This window comes from Emys orbicularis, chromosome 7 (genome assembly GCF_028017835.1).
Source record: "Emys orbicularis isolate rEmyOrb1 chromosome 7, rEmyOrb1.hap1, whole genome shotgun sequence".
Lineage (NCBI taxonomy): Eukaryota > Metazoa > Chordata > Testudines > Emydidae > Emys > Emys orbicularis.
In genome coordinates this window covers 106572546-106593741 of record NC_088689.1, presented here as the reverse complement: position 1 = coordinate 106593741, position 21196 = coordinate 106572546, and the positions used below count along the sequence as shown (strand labels likewise).

The following is a 21196-nucleotide window of genomic DNA, read 5'->3' as shown; positions in this document are numbered from 1 at the left end:
TTGCAGCAGTTTCAGCTTGTCATCTCCTGGTACAGTTATGCTTGCTCTTTTCTCACCCAATGGTATCGAAGTTTCTCAAGGCCTATTACATACTTAGCCACAGGCTAGAGAATCTACTCCAGCATGGGACCCTAATATTGTCCTCCTAAACCTCTTGGATCCTCTCTTTTGAGCCCCTTTCAGAATGCTAATTGCTCTATCTCACCCTCAAGATGGTCCACTGCAAAAGCCATCCCCTGCTGAAGCCAGCAACTTTAGGATTTTTAACTATGGGCACCAATATAAGAACCTTTGGAGCCTGGATTCTAAGAGAATGGTAATGTGTTATGACATACAGCTTCAGAGAACAAGAATTAACTTTTAATTTTCTTTTTTTCTTTCTTTTTGTTTCAAAGGGCTTTTGGTATATTCTCTTCTGTTAGACCAGTGTAACAGGATAATTTATTTGTTCCTTTTTTGAAGAATAATTTGGGCTCCAACAGTGCATGTGATGAGATGGACAAAAATCCCACTTGGGACAAAAAGTGGCACCCTGCCACACAACACCTGTCAGGACAGAAAGCCTGGGTTAAGTAAAATTAGAGACTGCAAGCATTGGAGTTGGGCTACCTTGATAGCTTTTGGTCTGAGATGGAGAGGTTATAGCAGATGAACTGAGCAACCCTAAACTAAGAACATAGGACCAGGCCTGGGGTGAAAGTTAGGACCAAATTTTATTGTTTTTATTGTTAATTTGTCTGTTAATAGGGTTAATGTTTTGACTCTACACAGGGCATGTATATCTATATCTTAGAGTAGGTGGGAAAGATGCCTGCTGACAGTGTTCATTACACTGTGTGTAATATTCTTAACAAACATCTCCATTTCATCACACAGCATGAGCTAAAGACAGATGAAACACTCCAGACAACAGTAGGGAACATACCATATATTATCTGATATTGTGAGGTTTGTTTAATATTTTCGAATTGTTTCACAGTGCAAAATATGATATTAGAAAAATATAATTTGTGAGAAGTGATATAAATGGTGCATGTTGATAATATAATAAATGTTTTTATTCATTGCCTTTTTCATATTTAAGGTATATAAGAATGCCATGAAAAACCTGCTGCCAACACCAGCCAAATCACATTACACATTCAACCTGCGTGACTTTTCACGTGTTGTCCAAGGCTGCTTACTTGTTCAAAAAGAATCAGTTGAAAGCAAGCATACGATGATTCGTCTGTTTGTGCATGAAGTATTTCGAGTATTTTATGACCGTCTTGTGGATGACACTGATAGAGCCTGGTTGTTCAGAATAATGAGAGACATAGTAAAAGACCATTTCAAAGAAGCGTTTGACATTGTTTTTGCACATCTAAGACAAGGGAACGCACCTGTAAGTAATCACATTTGCCATTACAAAACAATTTATTTTTTTTATTTTCTGTATCAATGTCTGAATTTTAGCAGTGGCTATTTTATCTCTGTTCTATCTTATCTGTCTTGGTGCCCATCTCTGGTGGAGCATGTTGCATGATTAAAAAAAAAAAAACCAAAAAACACAACCCCACAACCTACAACAAAGATTTTTCTCTTCTTTCCTGCTGGCAAGAGGTAGGCTTAAGGTTTGTACTTTTTGTTACCTGCATTAGTTTAAAAAAAAAATTATGTTTATTTCACTTTCAGGGCATTCCTAGTATTGAATTATTTAATTTTTTGTGTTTTGCTAGGAAATTATGTTGGAAACCAGAATAAAACAAATGAATATAGCATGCCTGTCACGGGGATGGGAAGAGGATACCTGGCATTTCAGCACTCTAGGAAATTAATTATTTTTAATCTTTTTGAAAATTTAAGAAAACTGTGATGTGGCTTGTGAAAATTTCTGGACTAGTTTGAATAACCAGATTAGTATGTCACTTTTAAAGGCTTGACTGATGCACCTTTAGTTTATGTGACTTTGTATACTTTGTATGCTACAGGTCTTGCACACTGAGATTAATTCATAATAACGTCTGTGTAGTTGATTTATTGATAGAATATATATATATGGAATTCTGTTCCTGTCTATTCTTAAATCTGCATCAGTGGTCTTCCATCTTTAGTTTTCACACTGATAGGCAGACCAATTACCAGGCCATTTTCTTCTCAGCAGAGCTTCCTCTTGCAACTTATTGAAGCTCTTTAGTTTTCCTTCTACTTCATCCAAGACAAACGCTCCTGCTCCTCATGATGCACACCAAATATTCCTCAAGGCTCTGTTGCAGAAATTGTAATGTTGTCTCTTGTTCTGCTCACAGGGTGACTGGGGGTTGTCCTGAGCTCCAGTCCTGCCTCTCTTGATAGGGCATAAGGCCGATGGTACTGCAACCCACCTTCCTCGTGGCCCAGACAGGAGCTCTTACTCCAGGCTTCTCTCTCAGCAGATCAGTTCCTCTTGTCCCTCATATAATTGGATCACCGGAGGCAAAACTCAGTCAGTGGTCTCCATTGGTTCCTATATACGCAGCCTCAGCAGCTATTACTTTGATCAGACATGTTGGGGATCTCTCTGCTTTCTGTCATAAAGAACAATTCCTTATTTTTCATAAAGGCACAGTTGTCACACATATTAGTCCCAGGATTCACCCCCAAGCTTGGCTCCGCATTTCATATTTCCCTCCCAAGTTTTGTCCATATTCAAAGTCCCTTAAAGGATATTTTGGCATAATTTAAGTATTATTTGAACCTTGCAGTTTTATTTGCTTAGGACTTGCCCTTTTAGGCAGATTCTTTATTTGAGATATTCAGGAGTCTAAAAATGGAAAGAAAAAGTCCCGTTACACAGAAGCTAGGATGGATCAACTTATACATTAAAACATTGTTACCAGTCTGCAGCATCTCTTCTCCGAGCTTTATCAAAACTTGCAGTGAGAAAGACATTGGTACTTCTCCTTGGCCAAAGATTTTTCTTTTTTAGCCCATGATTTGTAAGACGACAAAAACAATTTGAAAGTAATTTACCAACCATTACAACAAGAGGAAATTAGTCTGGATCTTGGTCCATCTGCCGGTAAGTGTGATATCTGCAAGAGGAAACTCAATGATGAAGATTTTTGCATGGACTTTTAGAAACCTGATCTACTACCTGGGGAAAGTCTCTGTCTTTAGATATAAAGAAGGGGATGAGGCAGTATTTTTTCTTGGACCAACTTCCATTAGTGAAAAAGACAAGCTTTCAAGCTACACAGAGTTCTTCTTCAGGCCTGTGAAAGGTACTTGGAGTGTCATAGCTAAATATAAGGTGGAATAGATTGTTTAGCATAGTAAATACAAATTCTAAGGGACCGTTCAAGGTGAACGATCTGTTTTTTGTCGTGATCACATTCTAGTGTTTTGGATGATTTTTGTTTTATAATTTGTTTTTCCCACTATCTTTTGCCATTTAATTGATGTGTAGACAAGGAACTTACCTTATGGCTCTAGTTCTTACTTTCTAAGATGGGGAAGAAGGGTGCTACCCATACCTCTGTGTTATATCCTGAAAGTTTTGATTATGTTGGTGAATGAGACCATGAATAGTATTTGAATTAATTGTGTTCCAAGAATAAATAAATAAACATTTACTAGAGATGGACATGACCTATTAGTAGGGATTTTGATTTTTTGTTTTAATCAATAAACACCCCAATACAATACAAAAAAAAAGTTTATCCAATAAACAACAAAAATGGTTACTTGTATCAAAGGGCTTGTCTACGTAGATCAGTATTGTGACTAGGAGGTGTGATCTCTAAAGTGTACTAATGTATTGCTCATTAATTAGTCCATGTAGACCCTGTTGGTGAGTACTAAAACTCCCCTAGTGCACTTCAGTGTATCGCTGTATGAAACAGTACTACGTGAAAGTGCACTAGGGAACATTACAAAGAGAATACTCACTACAGTGTATGATACTATAATAAGTAATGTATATAATATACATTACGTATTACAGTATATAAAGAGAAAGCCCTGAAAAAAACAATTTTTTTACATATACATCAAACTCCTATATATCTAAAAATAACTCCCCCAAAACAGAAGCACTCCCAATTAGGTAATCTAATCTGTTACCTAAGGTAAAGTATTTCAGCACCTCTTTTCTATTTTCAGGTATACTTATCTAGTTTTAACTTTATTTTTAAATGTTCTGACTTAGGAAAATGACAATTAAATTTCACTTTGTAATTTACTGATTTTATACTATAGGTAACTGAAGAAGACATGAGAAGTCTGGTATTTGGTGATTACATGAACCCTGACCTTGAAGGAGATGAAAGACTTTATATTGAAATTCCAAGTGTTCAACAGTTCAGTGATGTTGTGGAGCAGTGTTTGGAAGAATATAACCAAACTCACAAAACAAGAATGAACCTTGTAATTTTCAGGTGCACATACTTGGCATTATTAACAGCGTTAGCCAATAAACAACTTGGTAATAATATTCAGTTTTGAGAAGTGCAAAATTTTTACCTGTCTCTTACCGTTCACTGTCTCCACCAAACTGTCACTGATTACATTACCTCTTGGCAGATGCTGGGGGCAATTCAAATGATTTTACTGGGAAGCAAATGCACTGACTTTATTTTTCCTTTTTTGGTGGGGAAAGGGAATAGGTGAGTGAGCAATGATCTTTTCCTTTCATGTCGCTGCTTATTTCTTCAGTTAACTTTTGTTCGAAGTAACATTTTTCTTCCCAGGGACCCTTTGCAGGAGCACTCATGTTAGCAATTTAGAAGTGCTGCACTAAGTCCAGATGATGATCTAGCTGTGAAGTGGCTCTCTAACTATTTGTTAGGGGAGAATTCTACCACTTTTGCTTGTGGCCTCTGGACCCTCATTTCACCAGGGAAAGGGATTCCAAGTCTGAGAGGGGCTGCACAGCCATGCCCTACTAATCACAGCTGCAGTTCCTCCTGTGAGGTTCTAGGCTGATCAAACCAAGCCACTGGTCTCCTAGTGACCAAGCACAGAGAAAAATATCCTGAACTGGCTTTTCAGGATAAGTCAGAATTTGCTTTCTTTGCGATGATTGAACTTTTTTGAAACCAATTTAAATGGTGTCCCCCTTCATCTTCTTAAATGAGTTTTATGCTTCCTTAGGAAGGAATTCTTACCCCTCTCCCAGCCAAGGTTGAAAGCAAGACTCTTACTTTTGGGGGCCTTCCTCTTCCTCTCCTTTCTGACACACTGTTCAAAGATGAGGATGGGAAAATAGCTTTTTTGCTGCTCCAGTGCACTAACTTCCATTCAGTCATCTCCAGATGCCACCCTCTAAAGAAATTGCTCAATTCTGTGTTTCCCAAAATCAGCAACAAAATACATTTTGAAGGGGGAAAACATTGACCTATCCCATATTCTTTCCCATGTATTCTTCCCTATTCTGTTCATACTATTGATATTTCCCAAAAGTTAGGACTAATGGAGCTGCTGTGCTTTAGAATGGGAAATTTCCTTATCTGTTGATTTCTTCTTTTAGATTGACATCTCCATCAGTCCAAGGCCACTAATTCCTAAAGCTTATATTTAGTGATCTGGTGATGTGTATATAGTTGTCACAACAGTTATGAAAGATTGGTTTATTGGCTACATATAGAGCTTTGGAGGTACTCTTCTGGGCAGGAAGTTGGGCAGACTACTCATTTCCCAGACTTATTGACAGAAAGTAAAAATACTAGCTTAGAAAAATATAAAACATTTCTAAATGTACTTTGTCACTTGTCATGATGTTTAATCTATTTCATTGTCAGGTACGTGTTGGAACATTTGTCTCGGATAAGTCGTATTCTGAAGCAGTCAGGTGGCAATGCCTTACTGGTTGGAATGGGAGGGAGTGGACGTCAGTCTTTGACCCGTCTGGCTACAGCCATGGCAAAAATGTATATTTTTCAGCCAGAGATCTCTAAGAGCTATGGTATGAATGAGTGGAGAGAAGATCTGAAGGTGAGTATTAACATCATGGGCGGCGGGTATAATAGGTAAGGGGAAGCGTTGCCTCCCCTAGCACAGCCATCCCTGCCACCCGACACTTAGGCTGTGGTGCCCCCACCCTCCCGCCTCTTCTCCTCCCTGCTCTGACCCTTCCCTGAGGCTCCCATGGCTTGCTGCTGCTGCTGCCTGGGGTGAATCTTCCTCCTCTCCTCTCCTCCACCCCATCCCCTTCCCCCCCTGCATGTCCCCACAGCTGCTGGCCACATCTCTCCTCACCTCTCCTACCCGTGGGGTGCGGGGTGTGGATGTGTGTGAGAATGCGAGTGAGGAGTCAGTGGCAGATGCGGGGGGGGGGGGGTGAGGAGGTGAGCGGCGGGGATCCCTGAGTAACTTTACACAGTTAAAAAGCCTTCCATAGACCTAGTAGCAGAGATCACTGCAAATGTTAAAGAGCCATTGAAGTAGTAATGAAGCCATTTAACAGGCATTTGACAACACCCAGGAAGCCTTTGGCCACATTCAGCTGGGTTTTATATTGTAGGAAAATGTGTTATTGGGGTTAAAAATAGTTTCCAAATGACGACCCCTCAGTTATTCTCTGTACCCAGAAGAAGTAACTGCTACCTTGGCTCACAGAGGAGCTGACATAGCCAGTGAGTTTATTTCTTGATCTAGTCATTTTATTCAAACCCAGTTTAAACGAGTCTGGCAGGGAATTTTGTGTAAGAAAGGTGATTAAACTACTGCCTTAATGCAGGCTGTCAATGACAACCACTTTTTCAAAATGAGAGATTAGGCTTGTGCAGGTTGGTGCAGGTAGCCTGGCTTTTCACCTCTCTCTATAGAGCATACACCGAACTCCCTGCCACGCAGAGGAGAATCTGTCTGGCAATTGAGCTATACCTGTTGCCTGTTCAGTTCCCTTAGGGAATGTTATTAGTGCTTTAAGGTGAAAAGGAGAGAGGGTTTCATGGGGCGGGGGGGGGGGCAGCAGCAGCGTGAGGAGGAGAGCCAGCTGCACAGCAGGTGGTGGTGAGGGTCTCATGATGGGCAGGGAAAGGGTCTGGCAGGGGAGGCGAGGGGGCGAGCGGCAGGTGGGGGAGGAAGTGAGCAGGGGGGGATCTTGGGAGGGTGAAGAGGTGAGTGGTGAGTCAGCGGTGGGTGGGGGTGAGGCCTGGGACAGAGCAGGGGTGGAGTGTGGGCGGGGTTGTGGGCGGAAGAGGCAGGACAAGGAGCTCGCTTCCCCCACAGTAAGTTTCACCCACCGCCCATAATTAACATGCATGTGTTTTGGTTTTAATTGTCAAGAAGGGTGTTCTAAAGTGTACCGTACTTTCAATCAACTTAAAGTTAATTTTTTGACTCTTATAGAACCTTCTGAAGAGTGCAGGCATGAAGGGCTTGAAAACTGTGTTTATAATCACAGACACACAGATTAAAGAAGAAGCTTTCTTGGAAGATATTGACAGTGTTCTCAATACTGGAGAAGTACCCAACCTTTTTGCAGCAGATGAAAAACAAGACATTATGGAGGTATCCTTATAAAATGGCTATATTTCTCTTAAAATGTAATCTCTCTTATTTTCATTGTGGTTTGACAATAAAGAGTAAATTTAAAAGGGGAACCGTAAGTTAACTTGCCCCAGCAACACAATTTTAAAGCAAAACTGCAGAATTTTTGCATCAAGAATTTAACAATGTATACCTTTGTTAAAGTGTATTTGGATATGTACAGTTCATTTAATGACTTTTACTGGATCTTGTGTAACCTTGTTTTTGCAAGATCTTCTTATAAATTGTGTTAACTTGTTTATAAAATGGGATGGTTGATACATCCTGCCTCTGGTACAAACTTTAATTCTGACCTCATGCTTTCCTCACAAATACATAACACACTGTACACATAACTTGTGCTTATATGCCAACCCTCAATATTTGCTAATGTTGCTGAGCTTGTAATGATGGTTTTGCACTTTTTCTTATTACTTGGAGAAAGAAATAAGTTCTCTGGGACTATGTAGTCAGTCTCTGTCAGTAGAAGCTTCTTGTGTGGGCATTAGGGCATGGTTAAATGTCCCATAACTAGGCATTTCCTTGGTTTTAGGGCTTGCTTGGGGGGGGGCGGGGGGAATGTCACATTTAACCTACCTCAATCCCTTTTAAACAAAGGTAGGATGATGTCGTTTGGTGGTGTATGTGTATTGTTGGTGTTTCTAATCTAGAATACTAAATTGGTCAAACCAGCAGGAAATTATTTCTAGAATAGTGGTGGCAGAGTTGCAGATAAATACTAGTGTAGCACCCACAAATATAATTTGCTTATTGTTCTGTTTTTCTAATTTTATTCTGTTTATTAGCAGATTTTGTCTTATTTTACCTATACTACATTTTAGATCATGTGATGTCAAAAAAGGATGATTTAACTCATTTTGAAATACAGTATTTAGTGACAGGTTATTAATCAATGGTTTCCCCATCCCACCCATTATTCTCTAGGGTGTTCGTGCAATAGCTCAAGCCGGCAGTAAACACGATGAACTCAGTCCCCTGGCCTTGTTTGCCTACTTTGTGAACCGCTGCAAAGAAAATCTCCACGTTGTGGTAGCGTTCAGCCCAATCGGAGATGCTTTCCGCAATCGTCTGAGACAATTCCCTTCTCTCATCAACTGTTGTACTATTGACTGGTTCCAGGTTTGTGAAAATATGTTGCCGCCTCAACAAATATGGTTTCAGTTTTCTAATACCTGTATTTTCATACCCCATTATGTTTCCCTTTTACCTTCTAACGAGCAGGGCTCATTCTCTCTCAAAATATTTAAAATATAACAAGTCATCCTCAGTCATATTTTTGAGAAACTATTTGATATTTCTTCCTGTTACATGTAAAGCTGAAAAATATTTTTAAAAAATTAGAATGTCTAGATGCAAAATATTGTAGGTACTGACCAGTTTCAGCATGGTTATACCTAATGTTACTCTGTCATCAACAACTTGCTCTCTAATGATGCTTTATTCCTTCATTTGCTGATTATTGTATGTTTTGTTTAATCAGATAATATATGATGTGCTGTGTCTCAAGGCATTCAAGATTTTAAAATAGTTGTTCACATCTGAATCTTGTTACCAATATAACAGTGTATAATTAACCTAGATGTTTTTGTTAACAAAATCAGTTGGGTGAAAAAGTAATATGTTCATAATTTCTGCTGCCAGTTTACAGAATCAACAAGTTGGAAGCAAAGGTGAAAGCAATTTAGAATGGTTGACAAGTGTTAGGGAGATTTCCTGTTGTGATGGTGTTCAGTGTTTTCCTGTGCTGCTGGGAAAAACTGAAGATAGAGGTTCCTTAGCAGAACTAAAACCTGTATAATGACTTTTAATTGATAAAAGGCCACAATCCTTACAAATGGTGTTATCAGCAATTAAACTACAGCTAGATCTATTGATTAGCCACCAGCAAGCCATTTCTTGAGACACATTGTGTTGGACCCATTAAAGAAATTGCTTGTTCCATAATGTAAAAATTATGCCTTTGCACAAATTATGAGTGGTAACACATACATTTTATGTCCTCCCTCTGCCTTTTTTTTCAGCCATGGCCTGAAGATGCCCTTGAACGTGTGGCTAATAAATTCTTAGAAACACTTCAGCTCACAGACAACGAACGGCAAGAAGTGGTGCCCATCTGTAAACACTTCCATACTTCTGTTTTGTCACTCTCTGAAAAGTTAGTTTTGTATATTTTTAAAAAATGGGGTAATATTTTATATAAAAAAAAGGTATAAGGAGGATAAGATGAGACTTTTTATGCTGTCAAAAGTGGTAAAATGAAGAATAATCTAAAATTAAAAATAATAGGTTAGAGAACATTTGTTAACAATTAAGGCAATTAGGTGATGGACTACATTATTTGGTAAGATAGTTTAGTCACCATCATTACTGATAATTTCTGTACTGTGAATTTGTAAATTTGAAGAACTGTGCAAGTTTAGAACGTGTTTGTGTGACATTTTTATTCTTAAAACAAATGGATCATTCCTGTTAGTTGTCACACTTCTTATTTTCCATCCCTTTTATGTTCCATTAATTGTAGTTAGAAAGATTATCTTTCTTTTCCATAGATTCTTGGAAACCCTGAGACGACATAATTATGTAACTCCTACTTCTTATCTTGAACTTATTGCTGCCTTCCAGCAACTTTTAACTCAAAAACGGGATACTGTGATGAAAGCCAAAAAGGGCTATACTAATGGACTAGATAAACTAGCTTTTGCTGAATCTCAGGTGAGTAGATGCACATGTTAGAACAGGCAGAAATTGAACTCAGAAACAGTTCTATAGAGACAAGCCAAAAGCAGAACCTCAAATCAAAACCTTAAAATTTCCAGGGTGGGAGCTAGATTCCAATCCCTACATCTGAAACAACCCCTATGGTTTTGGTTTTGGATTAAAAAGTGGTCTGTGTAGTTTGAATGCTTGTCTCATTCACCAACAAAAGTTGGTCCAATAAAAGATATTACCTCACCCACCTTCTCTCTCTAAAAATAGCAGAGAATTTATTTTTCAGTTTTGGCTCAGATGTAGCCAAAACCTCATCAGAATAGCTATTCATGTGAGATTTGGTGCCAGAATATCAGAAGTGGCATGAAAACAGGAGCTCTTATAAGATTTTCACAATTCAGGATGTATTTTGGGCAGAAATCTCAGGGCTTGTCTACACAGGGGGTTTAGTCCACAGTGAGTAGACATGTGCCAGATAATGCACAACATGCAGACTGCACGAATATTGTGCACATGGGATGGTTGTACCCTTTTTCAATTTAAATCATTGTGTACATACATGGTTGATGGTTGGGGCTTGCTGCATACTGTGTGGCATTCTTGGAGGGTATCCCTTGGTCCTTTGTTTTGCTGTTAAGTTGTGTATATTCAGGGATTTTTCTCGCTGTACATTGTGGGATGCATAGTGGAAGCCAGTGACCTTCTGGGGCTTGGGTTCAAATTTTAAAAAATCCCATGATTCTGCTCTCTCCGTCCCATGCTTCCTCTCTTTCTGGGTGGGCTAGCACCATTTTCAGATTGCTGTCAGTGAGCATGGAACCAACAATGCTCCGCTCCACTATTCTGGCAACTGCAAATACTCCGAAGCTGTTTGGGCTGCATTTTAGCTCTCTGAGCAGGGTGGTTTCATTTTAGACTTCGCCAGCTGCATCACCAAGCAGATGATGTGGCTGCAGCAGTGGGTCCTCCAGCTGCAGCAGCTTCAGGAGCAGCAGACGGAGGATGATGAGGATGACACCAAGCCACTGCTACTACTGGAGCTATTTCTGGGCTTGGGAAACCAGCTTGTTCTCCACCCTGGGATGACCAGCAGTGATGAAGGCAGCCTATTTTGAGATCTGTGCTGAAGTAGCCTCAGGCCTGGTCCACACTACCCCCCCACTTCGGACTAAGGTACGCAAATTTAGCTACGTTAATAACGTAGCTGAATTCGAAGTACCTTAGTCCGAACTTACCGCGGGTTCAGACGCGGCAGGCAGGCTCCCCCGTCGATGCCGCGTACTCCTCTCGCTGAGCTGGAGTACCGGCGTCGACGGCGAGCACTTCCGGGGTCGATTCGGGATCGATTTATCGCCTCTAGACAAGACGCGATAAATCGATCCCAGAACATCGATTGCCTGCCGTCGGAACGGGAGGTAAGTGTAGACGTACCCTTAGAGTTGCAATGGCAGCATACCAACATGCTGTGCCCCATACCTGTTGAGAAGCAGGTCGCCAATGCCATTGGAAGCTGGCCACCCACAAATGTTACTGATCTGTAACCAACCTATTAGGTGTAGGGAGACTGACTGCTGATGCGATTGTTATGCAGATGTGCGATTCCTTGCATAAAGTACTGTTGCACGGGCACCAGGTTATAAAGCTTGGTAATGCTCAGGACATTGATGGCTTTGCATGCTCGGGTTTCCATACTGTACTGGAGCAGTTGATGGGACCGGTGTGCCTATTATTTGCCCCCTGTACCAGAGCTCAGAGTTTATAAACAGAAAGGGGTATTTCTGTCTGGTGCGCCAAGGACTGGTTGATCACTGTGGCAGGCTTATTAACATAAATATAGGGTAGTCTGGAAGGGTCCACAGTAGCAGGATCTTTCAGAACGCAGTTCAGTTTACCTTAATGGAGGAAGGACAGTTTGCATCCAAGCTCACTATGGATATTAATGGTGTGGAGATTGTTTCAACTATCTGGGGAGAGACCCAGCTTATTCTCTATTTTCCTGGTTAATGAAGCCATTCACAGGTCACTTGGACAGAAGGAAGTAACTGTTTAACTATTACGTCAGTAGTTGTGGAATGGTAGTGAAGTGTACATTGGGCTGTCTGAAAGAAAGGTGGTGCTGTTTGTGGAATAGGTGGGAAGCTGCAGGAAAAAACTTGCCTAAGATTATAGCTGCATGTTGTATTTTTCACTATGTTTGTGAAATTAAGGGAGAAAGTCTTAATGGTGGGTGGGAGGCTGAGGCTTGGCTTAGCTTGTTCAGCTGTTTGAGCAGCCAGCAAGGCATGCAATAGAAAATGGGAACAGACTGAACAATACTGTCAGGGATACCTATTGCTCTTACTTTGAATCTGAGGCCTGAAAATGTGCAGCTATACATCTAGTTGTTATCCTGGGGGGCAGGAGAGGGAATGGATTGTGAGCACTGCAGTTTCTTTTATGGGTGGTAGAAGTGGCACATTGTGCCACTCCTTATTTTATCTTGTGTCTTACCTTTGTCGTCGTCATCTACTAGCCTTACTTCCTTTTGTATGTGGTCAGCTCTTCAAGTCCTCCTTCTTCATTCCAGTCTCTCTTGAAGAAGTTCCTCAGAAACTCTGCAGCAAATTAAATCCTTTTGTGCAACATCCATCCATCTAGTTTTGGGTTTTCCAACCATTCTCTTACCCTCCACTTTCTGAGTTTAACACCCTGTTTCCTTTATATTCTTCCTATCTACTTTTCGTGTGCCCAAATCATCCTGGATTTCCTCAGCTTTTCTATAGTTGGTACCATCTTCACACTTCCCCTAATTCATTTGTTCTGAACATGATCCATCTTTATAACTCTGAGCATCCATCTTAACATTTTCATTTCTACTGTATTCAATATCTACTCCTGTCTCTTCCTCAGTGCCCAGCATTCTGAGCCATATAAAAGTGCAGGCCTAATTACTATCTTGTAGATCCTATTTTTCAATTTGAAAGGCATTCTCCTGTTGCAGATCATTCCACTCACTTCTCTCCACTCAGTCCATTCCTTCCCTGTTTGGCGTATAAGTTTGTAGCTGAGTTGACCATTATCGTGTACTGTTGAACCTGTGTACATGGATTTCTGTACCTTTGGTAGTGGCTTACCTTGCAGGAAGACAAATCTACAGACCAAATACTGTATTTTATTTCTGCATATTTTCAGGCCATTTCTTTCTAGTACTAAACTCCATCTCTCTATATCTTTTTCCACTTCCCCTTTACTCTCCCCCATGAGCCCTACAACATCTGCAGAAAGCATGCACCAGGGTGCTACTGTCTGGATTGAGCACCAACATGAACAAACTTGGAGCTGAGCCTTGATGAACTTCAACTCTTACTAGAAACTGTTCTGTTTCTCCAAATGTGCTTCTAACTGTTGTAACAGCACCTTTGTGCTGTGCCAGTACCTTTATTCCAGAAGCTAGGAATGGGTGACAGGGTATGGATCACTTGGTGATTACCTGTTCTGTTCATTCCTTCTGGGGCACCTGGCATTGGCCACTGTCAGAAGACAGGATACTGGGCTAGATGGACCTTTGGTCTGACCCAATGTGGCCGGTTGTATGTTCTTATATTTATACTTTTGTGAAAACCTATGAGTTACATATAAGTTTACAGATTTTCTGTGTAAAATTGATTGCTGATTCTTTATGAATGAGTTTAACTATTTTTTTATTAAATAACAATTTATTATATAACAACAGAAATAAACCTTTATTTAAAACAAAAATGAAACACAACTTTAAAATGACTATAAAAATAAACTCCAGTGTAGTGGAGGGCAGAACACAACAATATGGAGAGGCTCCAATTAACAAGCAAGTATATGCTGTACCTCTGCTTGTTCTTGGGCCTTCTGGTGTTGAGTGTTGGGGCTCAAAGTTATCAGGGGCATTAGATGGCTTGAAAGAGGTGGGTTCTCAGGTGCAATTGTTACTGCCTTGACATTGGGCCGAGGAGAGGAATGGCCTCGGGGCAGGGCTGTGGGGGTACAGTAGGGGAACATAAGCTGTTATTCTCAGTACCCTGTATTGTCCTCAGCCTATAGAATATGGCAGGGTCCTGGTTGAGGGCAGTGGATTTTCTGTTTGTCCGCTAGCAGCGTGCTCTTCAGCAGAGTATTCTGAATCAGTATTGTCTCCAGGAGTTGTCTCTGTATCTCCCTGTCTTTCTCTACTTTGTTGTTTGCAATGGCAGTGCTGTCCCTGCCACTGCGATGCTATCTCTGGCCACTTCAGTGCAGTTTTTGGATAGATCTGTGTCTTTTTCCTACTCTGACCTCAAATACTATCTCTCAGTTGTTTTCAGTTTTGCGGGGAGTCTGTGGTCAGGTCTGTGAACATTTCATCCTGAGTTTTCCATTTCTTCCCCCTCAAGTTAGCCAGCTTCTCAGCTGCTAATAAAGACCCTACTGTCCTTGAGAGTCTGGCAGCCAGCTGCAGATGCAATGGCTGGGGGACTAGGAGAGAAAACCATGCAATTATTGTTCATATTCCAGAGAGGCAATGATAGCATTTTTATATGTATTTCTGATTTCCCCTCCCTGAGTTTCTTCACAGTCTTGGGGTGATCTCAGAGATGGTAAGTGCTGTATGCATGAGGAGGGATAGATTGGGATTTTCGGCTGTGCTGCTGGTGTGCCTTGGAGATTGTGAGAGGGGTTGGGAATTATGTTCCTGGTTTGGCTTTTCAGTTTCACTGTGGCCTGGAGGTGCTTATATGGTGTCAGAGGGATTAGTGGGTGGGGCATATGGGGGCAAGATGGGTACTAATCTCCTCTACATCCCCTTTAGGCCTGACTGTCTAGGACATTATGCTGAGTTGGATGACTAGGAGGTAGAGAATGGCCTTATTCAAAAAGGCAAAGGGCAGACCAGCAAGATAGGTAGAGCTCTGCAAATCCGTGGGCATCCACTTTATATCCATAGACCATTTCTGCAGATACCAGTACAAATGCAGATACAAATTTTGTATCTGCGCAGGGCTCTGATGGTAAGAGTGGGCGGGCAGCTGTGAGGAACCGCGGCGTGGATCCTCCACCTGCCCTGGGCGGAGGGCCTGTGGGGCAGGGACAGGGCCTGGGGGCTGTTCAGGCCCCACGCCCAGGGCAGGTGGAGGGTCTGCTGCGGCTCCCCACAGCTGCCTGCCTGGCCCTTACCGTGGCTAGGCTGCAGCTCCGAGACGTCCCCTTGGATGGAGCCGGATCAGGGAGAGCTGCGCTGGCAGCTGTGGGGAGCCTGGGTCCCTCCACCTGCCCTGGGTGTGGGGCTGCTCAGGCCCCGGGTTCAGGGCAGGTGGAGGGTCCGTTGCGGCTCCCCACAGCTGCCAGCATGTCTCCCTGACTGGGCTCCGTGTGTGTGTGCCTTGGAGCCTCAGTCCAGCCCCCGGTGTCAAGCTCTACAAATCCGCGGATAATTTTTGCGGATTGCAGATAGGATGCAGATACATATTTGTGTGTCCGCGCAGGGCGTTAAAGGTATACTGTGAAGTTATTCACCAACATGGTCTCCCCGGAAGAGCTGCAAGTGTGGAAGGGAATTGTGAGCTATACCGGGGCAGTAACCATGCTGCTATCCTGCATAGTGTGCAGCCCAAAACTGAGCAATTTCTCAGTCCTAGTATCCACTTAGTCTCCTCTGCAGCAGACATGCTGAAATTGCAGCGAAAACTAGATAGGGTTCTGTGATGATTATTTGAAGCATTAACTGCTCCCATCGTTTTTCTGTGTAAGCCTGTGAAAAGCCATTAAGAACAGTATGGCTGTGCTATCCCTAAGGTAAACTTCTTTTCTTGTATGAATGCATGTTACAGAGCATTTATACCTCAGCAGGGAGGCCATCTTAAAAATATGTATGGGGGTTGGAGGGGGGAACTGGATGGAGAGAATGGGCTGAGGGAGGGAGGGAAGGAAGTGGAGACTGGGGACTTGGATTGGCTCCTCTCTTACATCTGTCAAAAATGTCAGTGGCCGTGGGGCACCCAGAACAGAGGCTGACATAGTGTAATAATAAATTATAAAAATAGATATTTACATGCCAAGGTTCCCTCCATAGGATCTGCCTCTTCAGCCCCAGCCTAGGTTTCTGACTGGGATTCAGGCTCGCTTCCTACAGGGTAGCCTTCAGGGTCCTGAGTCCTGAAGACATCATGGCTTTCCGGGGTCTGCCCTCCTTGTGTTCCTCCTCTGATGACTCTTGCTGCTTGTCCCCAGGGTGGGCAGCAGGGTCCACAACCTCCTCGGGTTGAGTAGTGGAGTAATTGCTCAAAATCCTGTCCAGCTCCTCCAAAAATGGACAGGTAATATTTCCGCAGTGAGACATTTCCTGGTATCCCTGACTTTAATGTAGGCCATTGTGAACTGTTTCTTCTTTATCTGGCATTGGTCAGCATCCTGGTTGTGACCCCTCATGGAGATCTGCTCAGCAGTGTCTACAAAAATATCTTTATTCCAGTGTCTGTCCACAAGAGTTTGCTGCACTGAGGGGTTGAGATCAAGGGTCTCAACACACTCCAAGTGGCTGCTTGAGGCTTATTATAAGGCTTCTGGAGTGATAGTCCAATAGGAGTTGTGTGGGCAAATAGCTTAATTAGTTTTAAGAGCGAGCTGGACAAATTTATGAGTGCGATTGTATGGAGGGGCAGGGCTCAACTGTCCTGGGACTCATTTCTGGTTTATGTCTTATGTTCCCAGGTTCTTGTCACTAATGTTCTAGCCTGTTTTCAGGGAATATAACAAGTTTTTATGGTGTTCTTTTAAATATATTACCCATATTTGATTTTATACTGTATTTAAATGTTAAACTTTCTACTTATTATTTGCTATATTTTTAGCATCAGCATTTACTGCTACTGTGATAATTTTATAAGGAAATGTCCATCTAGGTTGGTGAAATGAAGCAAGAACTAGTTGATCTGCAACCCAAACTGGAGGCGGCTAAAGTGGATAATGCAAATATGATGAAGGTAGAGTTAAGCAAATATATTGTTCAATGATGAAATACATAATTTGAGTTATTTGTAATGACTAAATGATTATTTTAATTAGCAACTATCATGTTGATAAGGTGGGGTTTCCAGGAAATCTGGGGAAGTAGGGCTTCCCATTAGAGGCTCCTGCTGGTAAAGCTCTATGAAGGCCCAGTAGAATGTAAAGCTGTCTCCCATAATGGTAATTACTGCGGTGGCTGGTGTCCACATTACCTTCCTTCTGTTGGTGGCGTGCGTCCTCACCAGGAGCACTTCCACCAACTGAAGAAGGGCAGTGTGGGGGGCTGAGTGCCAGGGCTCTCAGGTCCGTGCAGCTCCCTGCTGGGAGCCCAGCTGCCAGGCTTCTTGCCTCCCTGCTCCTAGTCAGGAGTTTGTGTCGGGGGAGAGGCTGCTGCCCAGGCTTCTTGCCTTCCCACTCCCAGCCAGGAGCAGAGGGCAGCCACCTGGGCTTCTTCCCTCCTCGTTTCCAGCCAGGAGTGGGGGAGAAGCCGCCCAGGACTTGTTGCCTCCAGCAGGGAGATCCACACCTGGAGTCCAGTCAGCTGCCATGCTACCGGTGGGGAATGGGGAACTGGGACCCCGGGGGGAGGGGCATCAGGGATCCCAGTGGAGAGTGGGGAGCCCGGGCGGCAGCCATAGCCGGGAGCCTGGGTTGCAGTCTGGCTTGGAGAGGACCTAGTAGCAGCCTGGCTCGGGAGACGGCTTTCTTGTTAATTTCACGGCTTCAGTGGAAAAGAATGACAGCCAACAGCCAACGTAAGGAACGCAGTGTCTACACAGACACTGTGTCACCTTAACTACACCGACATAAGCCCTACGCCTCTTGTGGAGGTGGAGTTATGGTGTCAGTGTAGTAAGGCACATATAACGGCGTGATATGTAGTGTAGACACTAACATAGTTAGGTCGGCATAAGCTGCCTTATGTCAACCTAACTCTGTAGTGTAGACCAAGCCTAAGTAACCCTTTGAAAGCATGTAGTACAGCGTTTGTGTGAATATTACAGATCCATAATGCCACTTGCAAAGCAATTTAGTTTTTAATGAAGAGTGCTTACTGTACAATATATTTGTCCATACCTCAGAATCTCAGTTATTCATGGAGGAGCTTTACAGTGAATTCCTGAAAGGGGTAGTATAATTCTGCTATTGTATGCTGTTTGGCTTACAGGGGAGATGAGTTTAAGATATGAGCTCTGTTCTTGTTCTTGAAGTGCCTGTGGTTACACATTGATGCTATGTCTAAACTAAAAACGTCTGCCAGTATAGCTATGTTGGTCAGAGGTGTGATCCCTGACTGATATAACTATGCTGGCAAAATCCCCTAATGTAGATGCAGTTTACAGGCAAAACTGCACTTTTGCTAATATAGCTTGTTTTGCTCAGTGGGGCTGGAATAAGCTATACTGGCAAAAGCTCAGTTTTGCTGCTATAAACTGCATCTACACTAGGAGCACTTTGCCAGTGTAGTATACCAGTACAGCTGTACCATTGAAGTCCTACTAGTGTAGACATGGCCTAAGGTTATAGGCTGGGGTTTTCAACAGAGCCTAAGGAAGTAAGGTGCCCAACTCTCATTAAAATTCAGTGGATTTTGGTAGCGTAACTCTCTCTTAGTAGATGTACGTGTCTGCTCTTACAGTAACTGTAGTACCAAATAGAGGGACATCTTTCTTGACATTTTTGTCAACTTGGCTGTTACTTAAAAATGGCTTTCTAAAAATGCATTCCAGTACATTCCGCCTACTCTGACAAATCTGCTTTCCAGGTCAGAGTCCCCAGCACCCATCAGCTTTGAGGAAACTAGTCATCAGATTTATAGAATTGGGAGGGAATCATTGCACTGAATCAAGTGATGGCCTCTTCACTCAAAAGAAAGCAAAATAGGTGTAGTCTATATTACAGACTAGGGGCCTGTAAAAATCATTTTACATAACAAATCCATTTTTAAGTTGCAGCATGATGCACAAAAAAATCACCGGTAAACTTGTGGCCTTTTACACTGTAAAAGGATTGTAAAAACAGCTATTTGTAGTAACTGTAATCTTAGTGCATGTAGTGGTGGGTTTCTTGGTAGGAATTTCAAAATTGTAGGGATATAAAGCCCTTATTTAGTACAAAGAACAACTTTTATATGTCTCAGTTCCAATTTCAAATCTAAGGCTGCTTATGTTTCTTTGATTCTGCTAACTATTGACGTGGGTCCACAGAGATGTTATGTTACTCCTACAAAATTCCCATTACCTACAGATCTTTTCTTTTCAGTTTATTTTGAGAAAACATTTTTATGCAGATTAGTGTCACATAAATTAATAATGATTCTAATATTAGCCTACTGAAAAAGACAAAGAAGTAAACCAACATTATTTTATAGATGCTCTACATCATAGCCCCAGACAGTTGATTGAATAAACACCATTCAGTGGCAAGTTTGGTGAATTCTGCTCATGAGGGTTTTCTTTAGATTATAGAGAAGGAGTCTGCAGAAGTGGAAGCAAAAAGTAAAACTGTGAAAATAGATGAAGAGATTGCTACAGAAAAAGCAGCAGAAGCCCAGGAACTGAAGAATGAGTGTGAGAGTGACCTGGCAGAGGCAATTCCAGCACTAGAGGCAGCACTTTCTGCACTTGACACGCTTAAGGCAAGCTAAATTTTAAAAAATGACACTCTAAAGAATTATTTAATTTTTCTGTGTATTTTGGGTTATTTGCCAAAGAACACGTTAAGGAGAAAACAAGAAAAGGTTTGAAAAAGGTTAAAGTTCTCCGTTTTTGACATCTGGGGACAATCACAATGCACTAGATATCCTTTTAGTCCTCTTCTGATTGTTAAAAAGCATACTTCTTTTTGTTGTGTGACACAGAAAGCACTTCTGAGAAAACAGGTTTCAGATATCTTCTCTGCTTGAAAGCCTGTGGGATTTTTTTCTCCCTAGACTTTCTTTATGTAACCCTTCTGCCCGTCTGAGTTGGCAGCAACAAGGGCCGGGTTCAGTATCTAGGTGTTCCGTTTCAATAACACAATGCAAAACTGGCTCGAGCCCCCACCCAGTGACCTGGGACAATTACATACCACCCCCCGGGCACCTCTAAGAGGCAATACTTCCCCTCTCGCAAGCATGGAGTCTGAGTGTAGCAAAATCCTTTTAATAAAGGAGGGAAACAATGCGGCATTATGTTGGGGAAACACCACAAACAGGATTCATAACTCAAACCATGAGCAAAAGACCCCCCCCCCCAAGTAAGTTTGGCAGTATCCTTTTCCCCTCAGGGTCTTAAGTCCAGCACAGGGGCGGCTCTAGGCACCAGCAAAGCAAGCACATGCTTGGGGCAGCCCATTTGCAGTGGCGCCAGGGATCCAGCATGGGAGCTGAGAACCAACAGGGGGCCCTGGGAGCTGAAGTTCCTTGGTTAGCTCCCTGCCTATAGAGCCAGCCCTGGAGCGGGGAAAGAACTACATTTCCCAGCATTCCCTTGGCCACTACCAACAGGAAAGAGAGGGAGGGAGGTAGCTGAGACCTCATGCTGCAGTGAATGGAGAGCTGCACTGTGAGTAGGGATTCCATATTTTAACATTCAAAAAATAGGACACTCCACGGGGAGGGAAGGTAGCCCTACCCTGCCACCATCCAATCCCTCCGACTGCCCCCCACAGAAACCTCAACCCATCCAACCCCCCTGCTCCCTGTCCCCTGATCGGCCCTTCCCGGGACCCCTGCCCCAACTGCCCCCCAGGATCCCACCCCCTATCTAAGCCCCACTGGTCCTTGTCCCCAACTGCCCCCTCCTGAGACCCCTGCCAACTTCCCTCCTAGGACCCCACCCCCTACCTGTCCCCTGACAAATCCCTGGGACTCCCATGCCTATCCAACTGCTGTCTGTCCCCTGACTGCCCCCTCCAAACCCCTGACCCATCTAACCCCCCCTTCTCCCTGCCCCTGACTCCCCCCCCAAACCTCCACCCCATCTAACCCCCCCTGCTC

General features: G+C 42.7%; 1 protein-coding gene across 1 annotated transcript in view; it reads left to right on the top strand.

Annotated features, from left to right (window-relative positions):
* The window catches only part of DNAH12 (dynein axonemal heavy chain 12), a 166406-nt gene that overhangs the window by 93443 nt on the left and 51767 nt on the right, over nt 1–21196 (top strand). The window contains exons 40-48 of the mRNA XM_065408714.1: nt 1085–1384; nt 4219–4397; nt 5760–5952; nt 7312–7473; nt 8437–8631; nt 9534–9667; nt 10062–10224; nt 17112–17192; nt 19679–19855. Coding sequence (XP_065264786.1) covers nt 1085–1384; nt 4219–4397; nt 5760–5952; nt 7312–7473; nt 8437–8631; nt 9534–9667; nt 10062–10224; nt 17112–17192; nt 19679–19855 — 1584 coding nt within the window. The remainder of the gene's footprint in view (nt 1–1084; nt 1385–4218; nt 4398–5759; nt 5953–7311; nt 7474–8436; nt 8632–9533; nt 9668–10061; nt 10225–17111; nt 17193–19678; nt 19856–21196) is intronic.